This window comes from Bos javanicus, chromosome 12 (assembly GCF_032452875.1).
Source record: "Bos javanicus breed banteng chromosome 12, ARS-OSU_banteng_1.0, whole genome shotgun sequence".
In the NCBI taxonomy this organism is placed as follows: Eukaryota; Metazoa; Chordata; class Mammalia; order Artiodactyla; family Bovidae; genus Bos; species Bos javanicus.
In genome coordinates, this window is record NC_083879.1 from 33,356,612 (window position 1) to 33,372,792 (window position 16,181).

At 48.1% G+C, this 16,181-nt stretch overlaps 1 protein-coding gene across 1 annotated transcript; it reads left to right on the plus strand.

Annotated features, from left to right (window-relative positions):
• Positions 1-4,076: 4,076 nt before the first annotated feature.
• Positions 4,077-10,218, plus strand: SHISA2 (shisa family member 2). The gene is made up of 2 exons (XM_061434932.1): positions 4,077-5,076; positions 8,045-10,218. The coding sequence occupies exons 1-2, from the start codon at positions 4,761-4,763 to the stop codon at positions 8,596-8,598; spliced, it is 870 nt and encodes a 289-aa protein (XP_061290916.1). The 5' UTR covers positions 4,077-4,760; the 3' UTR covers positions 8,599-10,218.
• Positions 10,219-16,181: the final 5,963 nt, after the last annotated feature.

The window sequence follows — 16,181 nt, forward strand, 5'->3', positions numbered from 1 at the left end:
CAGTCTGTCTTCTTTGGAGAAATGTCTATTCAAATTCTCTGCTTGTTTTCTGATTGGATTGTTTTTTAGTTGTATATACACTCTGGATACTAGACTCTTCTCATATACTTTGTAAAAACTTGCCGCAGGCTTTTTGATGTTGTGTTGATTTTATTTATGCCACCCTTTTAGATACTCTGGCATTACTGGAAGTCCTGGCTGGTGTTTAACTCCATATCTTCAAAAAGAAAATATACCACTAGTAAACATAAAAATCAACATAAAAATGGTTCATTAAACTGTGGAGTTAGGGGTGAGGATGGGGCAGGAAGAGAAGTATGCTAAATGTTTAAAGTGAATAGTAGATGAGAAGGAAAAGAATTTTAAATAAGGAAATTACTTTCCTGAAAGTCAGTGTATTAATTACAGGGAAAAAACAGGAGGATGAAAGATGAAAACTTTTAAAACAACAGGAATTTTTTTTCAGAGTTTTATGACCATTTTTATTTTCAGATGAGGTTAGGTAACCACAAGACAAAATTAAAAGAAAGGTAAATTAGCATATTTGTTTGGGTTTGTGGTCTCATTCGTTAACACAAACACTTTAACTTGAAAGAAATTCTGGTAAACCAAATGTGAGTTTTCAATACTACTCCCATTTATAAAAGAGGAGGGAAAGAAGTGAATGAACCCAGGGAAAGACGTTCTTCCTAAACAGACTGCTGACTGGTGTGCAGATGGTAGCAACCTTCTGCTCTTCCTGAAATTTATAGAAAATCACTGTAGATCTTGCAATTTTTAGAACTGCCAGACAAAAGGATGAAATATGACTACCCTCATATGAGTTGCATCAAGTCCAGTTAGCAAAGTTATAAGTAAGCATTTCTATAGTTCTATGACTTTGTACTTGTACTCTTGAAGATATGTCAGAAGTTTGTTTTTAAATAATTGCATTTTATTCATATATATCTGTATATAGGCACAGACTGAAAGATAAAACAAACTGAAAATCTGCAGTTAGTGTCTATAGAACTCAACTTTTTAAAGGGGGGAAGGGCACACCTTCATCGGTGTTTAAATCTACTCTGGCAGACTGCCTGACATTTAGTTTTGATTATAATAAATTATTATTACCACTACCTACATGTTTTGATAACTAATTACAGCTGCTCAGAAGAGACTAGTAAAATAGTTTAAGGCTGTCTGTTAAGGATGGTAAGGGAATATTTTATGGAAGGAGTCCGACCACCTTACTATGTTCAGGTAGCACCTCTCACAGAGATGCCCAGTAAGTACCTGACAACTTATTTTATAAAACTTCAGTACAACATACTGGATACACAAATAAAAAGTAAAATCAAGTCAGAGGGAGGAACAAAGTGATATAAAGTCTCCATGAGCATCGAAGACAGTCAACCACCGCATTGAGTAACCACAGGAGAGGCCATTCCTTCACTCTTAGGGAATATACAAACACTGCAGTGGGAAAAAAAAGGATGAATTTGCTCAAAGCTTTGCACTTCCAAGTCTGCTGGTTGTGGGCTAAATTGTGAACTGTTTGGGAAAAACTTCTTGTGTTTAGGCTCAGGTATTACCAGGTCATAAATCAATTTCCATATGAAAATGAGCAACAGTGCTTTCTTCATTAGTAAACTCTGACAAATGGTGGGTGTTTTGGAGAAGTGGATAAATGTACAGTGGAAGGAAGCTATGACACAGGTGCTGTCTGAAGAAATGGACAGTTGCCTTGCATTTTTCCCCCCAAGACAAAAAGCAAGGTAAAGTATTAAGCCTTTGAACACCACCCAAGTTATTTTACGGGCCATAGGAGAACAATGCCGCCTAACCATCTGGTGATTGGTGTAGACGCTGAAGTTCATTCCAGGCTTTCTGCAGTGGAGCCTGGTGACCAGCAGCAGGGTGGGCAGGCTTTGGAGTCCAGGAAACTGTCACTTCCTATTTGTAAGGACTGTGCGGGCTATCCTCACCGGTTAAGTGGGGCAAGTCATTATGTCTTCTTTGTGGGGTTGCTGTGAGGATTACTCAGGTAAAACTCAGCCTTGTGTCCAGCATAGAGGAAGCACTCAATAAACGTTTGCTCATAGTATCTTCTAAGAAAAAGACCCAACCTTAACACCTCAGTCTTCGCTCCGCTTCATCTGGACTAATGCCATTGCTCTGATGATTCTTCTGACCCTCCCACCCACCTCCCGCCCCCAGGTTATGTGCTTAAACTGACTCTGGACATCACCACTCAGCTTTATAATACCGTCTTTGCTTAGTCAGTTCTTTGTGTCTCTGTCCAATTTCCATTGACTTTCAGCTCTGTTTGGAGGAAATGGCCAGGATGTCTGGCTTTTTGGAGAACCCCCAGTACCCAACCCAGAGCACAGTACACCGTGACTGCTTAGCATGTAGTTGTGGAACAAATAATTTGATATTATAATTTTGTTAATTTGCTTGGCTTAGAAAACTTCCTGGCTGGTGCATTTAAATGCACAATTTTCTGAAGCTAAAAATACACCCCTCCCCACAGTGCAATGAAGTAAAGTGCAGTGTTTGGAGAGAGGTTTACTGAAGAGTAAGATGTTTGTTTCCACGGCGTAGGGTAGGTTTTTCCCTTTGATTCTGTGTGGTGGGTGGCAGCGTAGCCACCCTACTTGAGTTGGACAGGTGACCCAGCCGACACAAGTGCTGGGCGGTGCTGAACAGCAGTGTCTTTGCTGTGAATCAAACTGCCTTGTGTTCCACGGTCATGGACTTGGAAGGAACCTCTGCAGGTCCTGTGTGTATGCTAAGTTGTTCAGTTGTCTTTGACTCTTTGTGACTCCATGGACGGTAGCCCATCAGGTTCCTCTGTCCCTGGGATTCTCCAGGCAAGAATACTGGAGTGACTTGCCATGCCCTCCTCCAAGGGATCTTCCCAATCCAGGGATTGAACCCGTGTCTTTTATGTCTCCTGCATTGGCAGGCAGGTTCCTTACCCCTAGTGCTTCCTGGAAAACCCCTGCAGGTCCTGTGCTCCACTTTACAGATCAGGAAACTAAGCCCAGCACAGTGCAGGGTTCTTCTTCTGGTCAGATGAGGTCTAGATTTCAGGTTGCAGACTAGCAGACCTTGTTGGCTGGGTCACCAGATCCTTTAAAAATAATCGTGGCGTCTTTAATAGCATCAGCACCTGTTGCTGCGGCTTCCGCAGGTCAGCAACTATCAATTTCTCCTCCTCAAAGCCGCGCTGCGGGTCTGTCGGGAGCCTTGTTTGCTTCCTCCCACAGCTGTCTACACCGCCGGGGCCAAATGGGGGCCTTTTTCTGCCTGGATCCAATAAATCGCTCAGCCCAAATTTAGAAAGATAAGAAGCGACACAAATCATCCGGAAGGAGGCCCCATTCGGGCATTCTCCGTCCCACCTAGGAGAGCCCCGAGCCCACCGCGAGGCCCCCAGTCCGTGCGTGGCTGGCCGAAGCCTGGACAGCAGGGGCCTGGAACTAAGTGGGGCAGTAATTCTGAGCGACAACTTCAGTGTCTGCCAAGTGGAGCGCAGTTATCATCCTTCTTTGGGAAGTTTTGAGAATCAAACCGAACTGCGAATGCCTAAGACCTGCAGAAACACGTTTAGTTTGTCCTTATTGCCAAGACTGCTGTTACTGTGTCAGCTCCGGCCCGGGTCTCCCGCCCGCCTTCCAGCCGGCAGCCCATCGCCGGCGACTGCCGGAGTCCGAAGGTGAAGGGCCGGCGGCCGGGGAGGCCGGAGCAGGGGGCGGTGGTCCAGCGCGCATGCGCGTCCGCGGCGCCCGCCCCTCTTAAGAGCGCAGCTCTGCCGCCGGGCCCCAGAGTCGGAGCCGCGCGCGTCCGCGCGGGGTCCCTACTCTCGGCTTCGTCCGCAGCCCCGGGGGGGTCAAGACTTCCGTGGGAGGCGCCCGGCTGTGCGCGCCCCCTACCCACCTCCCCCCGCCCCCCGCGAGGGCGCACCGCCCGGGGAGAAGGAGCGCCGGACAGAGCTGGCCGCGGCCGGAGAGCAGAGGAGGAGAGCGGGGCGAGCCGCCCGCCTGGATCCGCGCCCAGCAGCAGCCGCTGCCACCGCCAGCCCGGCCGGCTCCCGGGACCGCGGCGGGGCGCTCCGGGCCCTCGTCTACGTCCCGGACGCCGGCGAGCATCTGGAGGACCGACCGTCCGGCAGCGGAGCGGATCGTGGGGGCTGCGGCCGGGTGGTGGGGAGGTGCGCTACCCGGGCGGCGCGGCCGGAGCCATGCGGACCGAGCTCGGAGCGCAGAAGGCTGGGCGCGGCCGACCGCTGCACTTGCTGCCCGGAGCCCTGCGCCCGCTGCCCGGCTTCCTGGGCTCTTCTCACAGCCCGCGCGGGGCATAAAGGCGAAGAGACGCACTCGGGACCCCGGGGCTTAAACTCTGCGGAGCGCCCTGGCTCCGGGGACGCCCACTGGTGGTCCGGCTAGATTGATCGCCCCCTCGGGGATGCACGGGCAGGGTCCCGTCGCAGTTGAAGCCTCCGGGGGCTACGCGACGGCAGCCCCGGGGACCCTCTGATTCGTAACTCGGAGAGCTAGGTAGGCGAGTGTCCACGAGTCCAAGGCTGCCTCTGCTCGGACCGCGCCGCCGGCCGAGGGAGGGCATGGCTTAGGTCCTGGACGTCGCGGCGGGGGCGGTGACCCGCGGACCGGACACTCGGCGAAGAGGACCCGGCCTCGGCATCGCGGGGACCAGGGCGCCGGAGTCGGTTCTGCGCCCTCGGAAGACGCGCCGCCCGCGCCCAGGGTGGTGCCATGTGGGCCGGCCGCCACCCGGACGCCGCTTCGCTCCTGCGGCTGCTGCTGGCTGCGCTGCTGGCGGCCGGGGCGCTGGCCAGCGGCGAGTACTGCCACGGCTGGCTGGACGCGCAGGGCGTCTGGCGCATCGGCTTCCAGTGCCCCGAGCGCTTCGACGGCGGCGATGCTACCATCTGCTGCGGCAGCTGCGCGCTGCGCTACTGCTGCTCCAGCGCCGACGCGCGCCTGGACCAGGGCGGCTGCGACAACGATCGCCAGCAGGGCGCCGGCGAGCCCGGCCGCGCGGACAAAGACGGCCCCGACGGCTCGGCAGGTAGGCGGGCTGGGCCGAGCAGGGCGAGCCGGAAGAGGCGGAAGGGGCGGAAGGGGCGCTGGCTCGCCGGCTTGCCCCGCGAGCCTGGAGAGGGGGAGGGAGTTATGAGCCTACGATTGCGGGCCTGGGGTCTGGACTGGGGCGGGGGTTGGTGGGCGGGGGACGGTGTCTGCACTCTGGCCCGGCCTTTAATGTGTGCGGAACCGGACACCGGTTCACTGCCCTGGGCCTCAGTTGCTCCATCAGTCAGCTAGAGAGTCCCGAAACAAACAAGATCATAACGTGCAAGTCAGGGTTGGCCACAGACGCCCCACGTTCCTCCTCCCCGGGGGTCTCAGTGCCCCTCCCCGTGTCTCCTGTCTCCATGAGTATAAGTCCCGGGAAAGGGTCCTGTCCTGGGGGTGGCACTCGAGGGCTCCCCAGAGGGAAGACAGCTCCGGGGCCTTCCCCGGGGTGATGATGACGCGGCGCCCCCAGAGCCCGGGAGAGTCTAGCTCTCTCTAAGACACGGCTCCCCCGGCCGTGTCTCCTTACCTAGCGAGTGCGACATCAGAGCGCTGCCAGGCTTGCTCTTTATGGCTTTGATTTTTTTTTATTATAGTTTTTCAAATTGCCCAAGTTAGAGTTGGAAAAATATACGCCTGAAAGCATTTGATAGGTTCCACTTCCTCTGCTTGTCACCAGCCTCCAAGACCCCTTCCTACGTCGAAGACATACCCAGGATGTGTCCGGGGAGGGAGGAAATGGTCCGATGGAAGTGGGAGGGCACTCGTAGCCCAGAGCGGCATCTCTGTTTCTTTGGCAGGCATTGAGAAGGAGAGGACTTTGCACCCTGGGCCCCCTGGGTTCCAGCTGCCTGAGTCCCGCTCTGCTGGTCCCTCTTCCCAGAACTGGCTGGGCTTGTGAGAGGCAGCTCCTCTCGGTGTCCTTCGGTCGCACATTTCTGTGAGCCACCCTTCCTGATCTCTGCCTTGACTCAAAAGAGGAGAAGGGAGGGTGACTCCAGTCGAGGAGCTGTCCTGGAAGGCCAGCCCAGTGCAGCTGGGTGTGTGGCCACAGAGCAGACCTGGAGCTGGAGGGAGGAGCCAAGGGCACCCGGCTCCCAGGGCCTGCCGAGTTGGCTGTAGATGGCCTCCCAGACGCCACGGTGACTGCGGACTAGTTGGTGGGCAGCCGGCTTCTCACGATCCTGTTGTGTGAGCGGATGCCTTCTGAGTTACACTTTTGGATCTGTTTTCCTAAAAACCCTGCGCTTCTGCAGTCCAGAAGGATAGCATGTCTAATCAAGCAGTCTCCAGGGCTTCTAGGAGCACTGCCTTCTCTGCCCTGCATAGTTATTTAGGCTTCTGATTAAAATCCTGGAAAGAGAACAGTTATTTCTCCCCAAAACTCATTATGTGGACTTAGACTGCTTTCAGTTAGTTACAGTATAACGTTTGGGGTACTTTTTCTTAACTGTTAATTCCTTTACTTCTCAATAACATATAAGGCTGGTATCTTAATTTAGAAAATGTTATCTTCCATCATCAGCCTTTGGTTACATGCTTAATAAAGTATGTTTTACTGACAAGCCATCTTTTCTCTGTGGCTCTGTCTGGTTCTGTGTCCTAGAAACACCAACTCCAGAAATATCAGTGCTGTCAGAGGAGTGTGGTTAGAACAGCTGCTGCCCTAGCGGAGTTAGGATAAGAGGGTGTTTTGAGTCTCTGCCCTCGGGTGCTGGGGAGCTGCGCATCTTCCTGGACCGTGTACTGGCCGAGACCAGTGGGACCAGTCCTTGTCCTCGTGTCTTATCAGATAGTCAGGGAGATGGGAAGGAACACCTCAAAAGACATGGGCTCTTGGTCATGTAGGGTGGGGTCCATAGACCCTTCCCTCTTGGTTCTCAGTCCCCATCAAGCCCGTGTGTCCAGCTTCTGAAACCCCATAGTGCTAGGCCCACGGCACCCCCCAAGATCTTTGTAAGTAGAATGATTCTAAAAATGGAGCTCACTACTGATTTTAGGAAAGTGTTTATTTTTATTTTGACAGTTTTATTTTCTGGAATAAATCTTACTGGCTAGGTACGATGCCCACTGCTGTATGTTCTATGGCTTTCCCTGTGGTTCTCCACACAGAATTCAGTGTCCTAAGCCAGGCCTGTGACTCCTCCTCCACCACCTGGTCCTGCCTAGGCCCTTCTCAGCGCCCCTGGAGATACTTGTCCTCCTGGGTACCTTGTTTCATGCTGACGCATTGTCTGGACAGCTCCCCTGCTCCCTCCCCCCCGCCGCCCCCCCCCCCCCCCCCCCACCCCCGCACAGGCCCACCTCCCAGTTACCAGCCTTCAGCTTGGCAAGTGTGTATGGGAGGGCTTTTTTCCCTTAAAACCCTTCTTTGACCTTTGTGCCTTACAAACTCTTTTTGGAAATGGTTGTGACTAGGATGTGACCTAGATTTTTTATCTATTTGCCTGTGAAACAAGAACCTGCGAAAAAATGGTCAAAGAAGTTTGCAAGGAATGCGAATAACTTTCTGGGGAAAAGAGAAAACTTTGAAATACTATCGACTCATTTCTGTGCAGACCGCACAAACTTTAGGGCGGACTGAAATGTGGGCAGTGCAGTTACAGTAGGAATTTTAGAATAAACTCAATCTGCAAAACTCATATTTTTGCTAAATTGGATATCTGCCTTAAAGAGTGTTGCGATTGGGGAGTCTAGCTGTCAGCGTTAACAGCTTTGCTTTGGGAACCCACCCCATCGAGTCTGCAGGCAGGTCCTATTCCTCACCCCCTTTTCCTAAGCCCCGGATAAAGGACGGTGCTTCCTGTGCTGTGCGCTGCCGACAAGCGCGCACACCAGCCCGGCCGCAGTTCTGAGATTCTGGGTACTGGTACAGTGCATTTATTCACCTCTGCTGCCCATCACCGATTTTTACTGCTTCCTTCCAGGAAGTCATCATGGTATATCTTTCTTCTTTTCTTCAGTCCCCATCTACGTGCCCTTCCTCATCGTCGGGTCAGTGTTTGTCGCCTTCATCGTCTTGGGGTCCCTCGTGGCTGCCTGCTGCTGCAGATGCCTCCGGCCCAAGCAGGAGCCACAGCTGAGCCGGGCCCCGGGAGGGCCCCGCCTGGTGGAGACCATCCCCATGATCCCGAGTGCCAGCACCTCTCGGGGCTCCTCCTCCCGCCAGTCCAGCACGGCCGCCAGCTCCAGCTCCAGCGCCAACTCGGGGGCCCGGGCACCCCCGACCAGGTCCCAGACCAACTGTTGCCTGCCCGAGGGCACCATGAACAATGTGTACGTGAACATGCCCACGAACTTCTCTGTGCTCAATTGCCAGCAGGCCACCCAGATCGTGCCCCATCAGGGGCAGTACCTCCATCCCCCCTTCGTGGGGTACACCGTGCAGCCAGACTCGGTGCCCCTGACCCCGGTGCCCCCGTTCCTGGATGGGCTGCAGACGGGCTACAGGCAGCTCCAGGCTCCCTTCCCTCACACTAACAGTGAACAGAAGATGTACCCAGCGGTGACCGTGTAACTCAGAGGGTGGCTGGGGGCCTGGACCTGACAGGGGTGAGCGGGCGCTGTGGGCTTGGGAAGGATCCCAGCCTGGAAGTCTGTGCCTGTCGGTGTTGCTTATGGCACAGTTCTGTTGGATGGCTTCATTTGCCCCCAAGCTGTATGAAAACATCTTTCTCCGAATTAGCATGTCTAGATTTGTTTATCCTGGTTTATGATTGATTTACGATGGGAAAGAGCAGTCTCTGGAGATATGGCTCCTTGACACCTGTAAGCCTTTAAGTGCCCTTGAGGTATGGCTGTCAAAAGAATTTTGTAAACAGATGAAGTGTTTTTATTATTTTGTTATTATTACTTCTTCTTTTTTTTTTTGTACAAGATCAGAATTGCTGTTCTCTCCCCATTACCTGGGGTGGTTTCTAATAAGCATCTAAGGTTTTAGGGGAGATGCAAAGAACAACAGTTCTTATAAAAGGAAGCCAAACTGGACTCAAACGTTAGTCCTTGATCTCAGTATTTCCCAGGCACATCTTAATTTGTTGTAAAAAGATATATATATTATCTATTTTTGTGCTTTTTTGGGGGTCTGTTTTGTGCTTTTTTACCTTGTGTAGAGATCTTATTACAAAGTGATTTTCTACGTTAAAAAAAAGACTGAAAGAAATTGTATAGTTCTTAACTGATGGCATTTCAGAACTCTGGGATTATTTTAATCTTGAAGTAGTGGATGGTGTAGTAATAAAACCATTCATCCCCTTCTTGATTGTATCTTTTAAATTTCTGGCTTTACCTTGATATCTGAGAAGAAGTAAGTGTTTTTGTGTTGAAATCATAAACTGTATCACCTGCTACTTCTCCAGGTTAATTTTTAATTTTGTCGTGTGGTATGGCTTGGCTTTCATTCTGTTTGGTGTTGAGATCTCCATGTCCATATGGTGCTGAGTGCAGGTAATTACTGTTCTTATAAATGTTATAACATCAGCCCTTCTGCCTAGATCTGAGAGAGCATTTTCTTATTTTCCCTACAAAAACTCACATGCTTTATAAAGATACTTAGTATCGTTTCTCAGCCATAATCCCAGGCTTGGGATGAAATTTAAACCACAAATACGATGTACTGTGCAAATCCTAGGCTTATTATACTGTCGTTATCAAAACGTCTTATTTTTCAAGCAAGAGGGAATGTTAAGTTGAGAAGAGCTTTTCAGAGTAGATATTGTCTTTCTTCCCCACAGTTAGTTCTTGTTTTCCTCTCTCTTAGACCTCAGCAAGCACTGTATTCATTACCAGCGTTGTGAATTATGAGTCTCAAGTGAATTTATTTGTGTATTGTTCACTTATAAGAAATAAGTCAAAATGTATGCCAGTAAATTTCCAAATGCTAGCAAAACCAAGATTTGTAATTAAATGGTCATAATGGTCTTTTACATATTTATATCTGTATCTGTGCTTATCTGTCATCAATCATCTGTCTACCTGTTTGATTGCTTATATACATCTCTACCTGTTATCTCATGACTGAATAATGTAAAACCGTTGTTGGCAATTGGTGTCAACAAGATACTCCATCAAACCTCTTAATAACCAAAGGCAGGGGAAAATCATTTTACTTATTAATAAATATTTTATGGGATGAATTATTAGGGGAGTTGTTTTTTTTTTTAATTTTCATTCTACTTGGTAATTTTTCAGATGGTCTATTAAACCTGTTAATAGAGTAAAATTGCTAAAAATCATAAATACTGCTTTCTAGAACCAAGAGCCTGCCTTTAAAGGTGATTAATATCTGGGAAAGTGATGGTGTGTTCTGAGTCAGTGGGTATCATTTTACATGTGTCTTGGGAAATGTTGACAGCCCAAAACAAACAGTTCTTCTGGGGTCATTATACTATCAGGCTAGTGTGTGTTCTGTACATTGTCTTTGACGGAGGATTCTAGCTTATCTAAGGAAGTCAAATTCCTAGGAATTTGGAGGTGAAAGGAGCCTCAGAGATCGCCCAGACGAAAGATTGGCAAACTTTTTTTTTTTTTTTCTGTAAAAAGCCAAATTGTAAATATTTTAGCCTTTGCCTGTTGTCTCTCAAACTATTCGGCTCTGCTGTTACAGCACAAAAGTAGCCATAGAAGGCACATAAATGAACGCATCTGGGTTCCAATAAAACCTGATAGATGGACACTGAAATTTGAATTTTATGTAATTTTCACATGTTACAAAATACTCTACTTTTGATTTGATTTTTTTCCCAGCCATTTCAAAATGTAAAAGCTATCATTAGCCCTGCTACCTGCTAAGTCACTTCAGTCGTATCCGACTCTGTGCCACCCCATGGGCTATACAAATCCAGTGTGCCAGATTTGGCCATTAGGCTGTGGTTTCCCAATCCCTTGTGGCTCAGCTGGTGAAGAATCTGCCTGCAGTGCAGGAGACCTGGGTTCAATCCCTGGGTTGGGAAGATCCCCTGGAGAAGGGAAAGGCTGCCCACTCCAGTATTCTGGTCTGGAGAATTCCATGGACTATATAGTCCATGGGGTCACAAAGAGTTAGGACACAACTGAGCAACTTTCACTTTCCCAACCCCTAATCTAGTCCATGGGCTTCCCAGGTAGCTCAGTGGTAAAGAATCCACCTGCCAGGGCAGGAGATGAGGGTTCAGTCCTTGGGTTGGGAAGATCTCTGAAGAAGGAAATGGCAACTCACTCCACTCTTCTTACCTGGAGAATCACCATGGACAGAGGAGCCTGGGGGGTTGCAAAGAGTCGAACACAACTGAGTGGCTCACACACATAGTCCAGTCCATCGTTACTTGGTGCTGGGTCCCCGTGCAGTGTTCTCAGCAGCCTTTTCTAAACACACAGAGATGGAGGGTGCCTGCTTCTCTATACGGGACTATCTGACTTTGTCTTCTTTTCAATATCGTGACTCAAGCAAAAGTGCACTTTAATGAAGGAAATGAGTTTTTCACTTAGTGAATGCTACTTGGTCTTTCAAAAAAATACAACATCCCTAGAAGCAACTTCAGATCTCTTCAGTTTTGGTCAAAGCTGGAGAAATGTAGCTGACAAAGTAGCCATAAAAACATTCAAACACCTGGTTTTTGGTATACCTTCCTTATTGCCAGGAAATCAGAACTGGTGAAGTGTAACGTGTACCCTACAGAAACATTGTAAACGGTTGGAAAAAGAAAAAGCATATACAGACAGGAAATAGTCTACTGCAGCACATTCTCTGTGTGGAAAGCTTCAGCGTCGGCTGGTTCATGATGGTTCGGGGCATTTGGGGTTCCCGTTTGTAAGAAAGTCAGATCCTTTGACAGCAGGGAAGAAATTAACTAGGTCTTGGCATCCACTTGAGAACCTGGAAACTCCCCGTCTCCTATCTCTAATGCTGCCGCTGGGAAAGTTAAATTTTAACGAGAATATCAACAGCCAAAGTGGCGAGAAGACCATTGAGACAAATGTGTTTTTCCAGTGTGTTTACTCTGTGATGCTCACCTTCAAGCCAGCCTTCCGCTTCTGATCAAGTCCTTAGACTCCTGACTAAGGACATATTTCATTTATTAAATTTACCTTGAGCTCATTTTTTCAAGATTGAACTGTCATGGTCCATGAATTCTGTGACTTTTTGTGTATCTTCTTTGTGTTTTGTTACAAACTAGGATTTAAGTTTCCTCTGAAAACATCTCCTGAGGAATGCACGAAGGTGAGACTGGGGTTGGCGAGGCAAGCGGGGCAGAAGCTCTGGGCACGTGAGAGAAAAGTTGTTGTTTAGTCACTAAGTTGCGTCTGACTTTTTTGTGACCCCATGGACTGTACCCTCTAGGCTCCTCTGTCCATGGGATTCTCCAAGCAAAAATACTGGAGTGGATTTCCATGCCCTCCTCCAGGGGTTCTTCCCATCCCAGGGTTCGAACTCCATGTCTCCTGCGTTAGCAGGATTCTTTACCACTAATCATCTGGAGAAAAGTTTAAATAGAGCTACAAGTGGGGCTCAGAAAGTTTGGAATACCGCTTTCTCTCAAGTGGCTCCTGCCCAATAACAGCGATCACCCTTCGTCCCTTTTTCTCTCAGATTCTGGCAGTGTTTCCCTGCAAATTCACAGCAGTCTTTTGCTTACATAACATCTTCCCACCACACACGTGCCCAGCTATTCATTGAAGTGGTTTAAATTAATGCACAGATGCTTGCTTTTAGTTGCTTAAACTTCCTGAGTGTGTAAAAGGAATAACGTTTATTTATAATCGACTTTAACACTGTGACTTCCCAGGAACTTGGCCTGGTCCTCCTCTAGTCTGTCAAAGTGAAGCATTAGAATGAGTCATGGGTGTTTGACTCCGTCTACTCCTAGCCTGTTCTTGAGGGAGTGGTGTGCTGGTGGGATCTGGGGAGAGGGGTTAGGCGGGCTCAGAAATGAGACTGACCCTGTCGGTCATCAGGAGGGAAGGGCAGTGTCTCGGGCACCTGATGGACTTGATGGGTTGCTGCCCAGTGAGTCAGGTATCGGCAGCTATGGCTGAGTGGACTTGCTGGGAGTTTTTTGTTTTTATTCTATTTAATTTTTTTGTCAGTTTTTTAACTTTTTATTTTATATTGGAGTATAACTGATTAATAATGTGGTAGTTTCAGCTGTACAGCAAAGTGAGTCAGTTATATTCATATATCTGTTCTTTTTCAGACTGATGCTGAAGCTGAAACTCCAATACTTCGGCCACCTGATGAGAAGAACTGACTCATTTGAAAAGACCCTGATGCTGGGAAAGATTGAAGGCGGGAGGAGAAGGGGATGAGAGAGGATGAGATGGTTGGATGGCATCACTGACTCAATGGACATGAGTTTGAGTCAACTCCAGGAGTTGGTGATGGACAGGGAGGCCTGGCATGCTGCAGTCCATGCGGTCGCAAAGAGTCAGACATGCCTGAGTGACTGAACTGAATTGATTCTTTTTCAAATTCTTTTCCCATTTAGGTTGTTACATGATATTGAGCAGAGTTCCCTGTGTTATTCAGTAGGTCCTGTTGGTTCTTTTAAATGTAGTCGTGCGTACATGTCCATCTCAAACTCCCTAACTATCCCTTCCTCCTGCTTCCCTCCGGTAACCGTAAGTTCGTTCTCTAAGTCTATACACTGCCCTGAAGGTGAAGGTGCCTGATCTCATCTGATCTTGGAAGCTAAGCAGGGTCTGTCCTGGTTAGTGCTTAGATGACATTTTTAACATGATCACTTCCCTATTTTGTTTATTTCCTTCGTGTCTTGAACAGGAACAAAATCACAGTGTCTGAGGACGCTGTGGAGGAATCCCCAGACCCAGAGTGGGTGGCCGCAGGAACTTAAAAAACCCAGAGGAAGGCCCAGGAGCATGACAGTGGGTTGGAAGCTGGCCACCAGGGAGATCACGTGTCTTGCGCTCATACAGGGCTTCCCAGGTGGCTCAGTGGTAAAGAATCCACCCGCCAATGCAAGAAACACAAGAGACCCCTGGGTCAGAAAGATCCCCTAGAGGAGGAAATGGCAACCCACTCCAGTATTCTTGCCTGGAGAATCCCATGGACAGAGGAGCCTGGAGGGTACAGTCCAGGGGGTTGCAAAGAGTTGGACACAACTGAGCGAGCACATGCCCGTGTGCTTGTAGAGCCCTCGCATTTTTTGAGGAGCAGCCTATATATTGCAAGGAAGAATGAGTGATGCACATGAGTGAGAACCTCACTCCCTGTCATCAACCTTGATCCTCCTTTTCCTCCCCTTCTTAGATAGTAGAGCAAGGAGGACAACTCCGTCCTTCTGCCCTCTCTCTCTTTTTTAAGAACCAGAGATGAACTATTTTCACTGGCCCATTCATTCCAAAATACTTATATAGAAGATTTCTTGGACTTCTGAGAATTTTTTCTTAATTGAAAACATGAATGTTACTGTGATTTAAGTGCCTTTCAAGTGAGCAAGTGAAAGATGATGAAGAGAAATGATTAACCCCTTTCCTGAAAATCATGGCACTACTTGGGCACACGTGTGTCCTGCAGATTTGTCACTGAAAGATGAAATGATAAAGCCCTGGAAAACCTGTCTAGACTGTTTGGTATTTTTGAATATTAACTATAACCCACAGTACTTTGAGATAAAATGTAGGGGGTTGGCTGTAATGGTCATTTTACTTTTCACAGTTAAATGTTCAGAATGCCGTCAACACTTACACTCAGAAGTGAAGGACATAGTATATTTCTCCATCTATTAGTGTCCTCTTTGATTTCTTTCACCAGTGTTTTATAGTTTTCTATATATAGGTCTTTAGTTTCTTTAGGTAGATATATTCCTAAGTATTTGCCGATTATACAGAGTGAAGTAAGCCAGGAAGAAAAACACCAATACAGTATACTAACGCATATATATGGAATTTAGAAAGATAGTAACGTTAACCCTGTATGCAAGACAGCAAAAGAGACACAAATGTATAGAACAGTCTTTTGCACTCTGTGGGAGAGGGAAGGGGGAGATAATTTGGGAGAATGGCATTGAAACATGTATAATATCATATAAGAAATGAATTGCCAGTCCAGGTTCAATGCAGGATACTAGAAGCTTGGGGCTGGTGCACTGGGATGACCCAGAGGGATGGTATGGGGAGGGAGGTGGGAGGGGGGTTCAGGATGGGGAACACGTGTACACCCATGGCGGATTCATGTTGATGTATGGCAAAACCAATACAATATTGTAAAGTAATTAGCCTCTAATTAAAGTAAATAAATTTAAACTTTAAAAAAAGTGAAGGACGTAGATTCAAATCAAGAACAAGAAATTTAGAATTAATGTCAAAATTTTTTGATGAGAGATGATAAAAAAGGGGTAAAAATAATGGCAGCTTTAAGATCAGTTTTAAACATAAAACTGGGATCTTAATTTCACACATCTTGAAATGCAGGTCTTTCCATTTAGAAAAACCATAGTTTACACGAGACATGATTTACTCAGTAGACATAACAGCTCTAGAAGACTGATTGCCATCTGTATCATGTATATAAAATTGCCACGTGTGTGTGCACATAAGTGTCCAGAATGCACAGAGGGAAAATTGGAACCGGAATGACTTATTATATGAAGCTGTCTCATCCATGACTCTGCCCGGGGTCCTTGACTGTTATTTTGAAACTGGAATTTGTTTGCCAGGCTCAGCTTTCCCTGTTTTGACAGAGTTGGTTCTGTCCACCCGCGCTGGAAGTAGATGGGTCCAGGTTTGAACCCATTTCTGCCACGTGGTGGCTCAGACGGTAAAGTGTCTGTCTGCAATGCAGGAGACACAGGTTCGATACCTGGGTTGGGAAGACCCCCTGGAGAAGGAAATGGCAGCCCACTCCAGTATTCTTGCCTGGAAAATCCCATGGATGGCGGAGCCTGGTAGGCTACTGTCCATGGGGTCGCAAAGAGTCGGACACAACTGAGCGACTTCACTTCACTTCACTTCACTGCCGCTTGCTGTGTGGCCTTGGAGGAGGGTTGCTAGTCTTTGAACCTTGGTGTGAATTCTGTAAAAGGGGATTAACACCCACCTCCTACGGTTGGCATGGGGATGGAGGACCTGGCATCATATAATTCTGGTGGCATCCAGTAGGTTTCT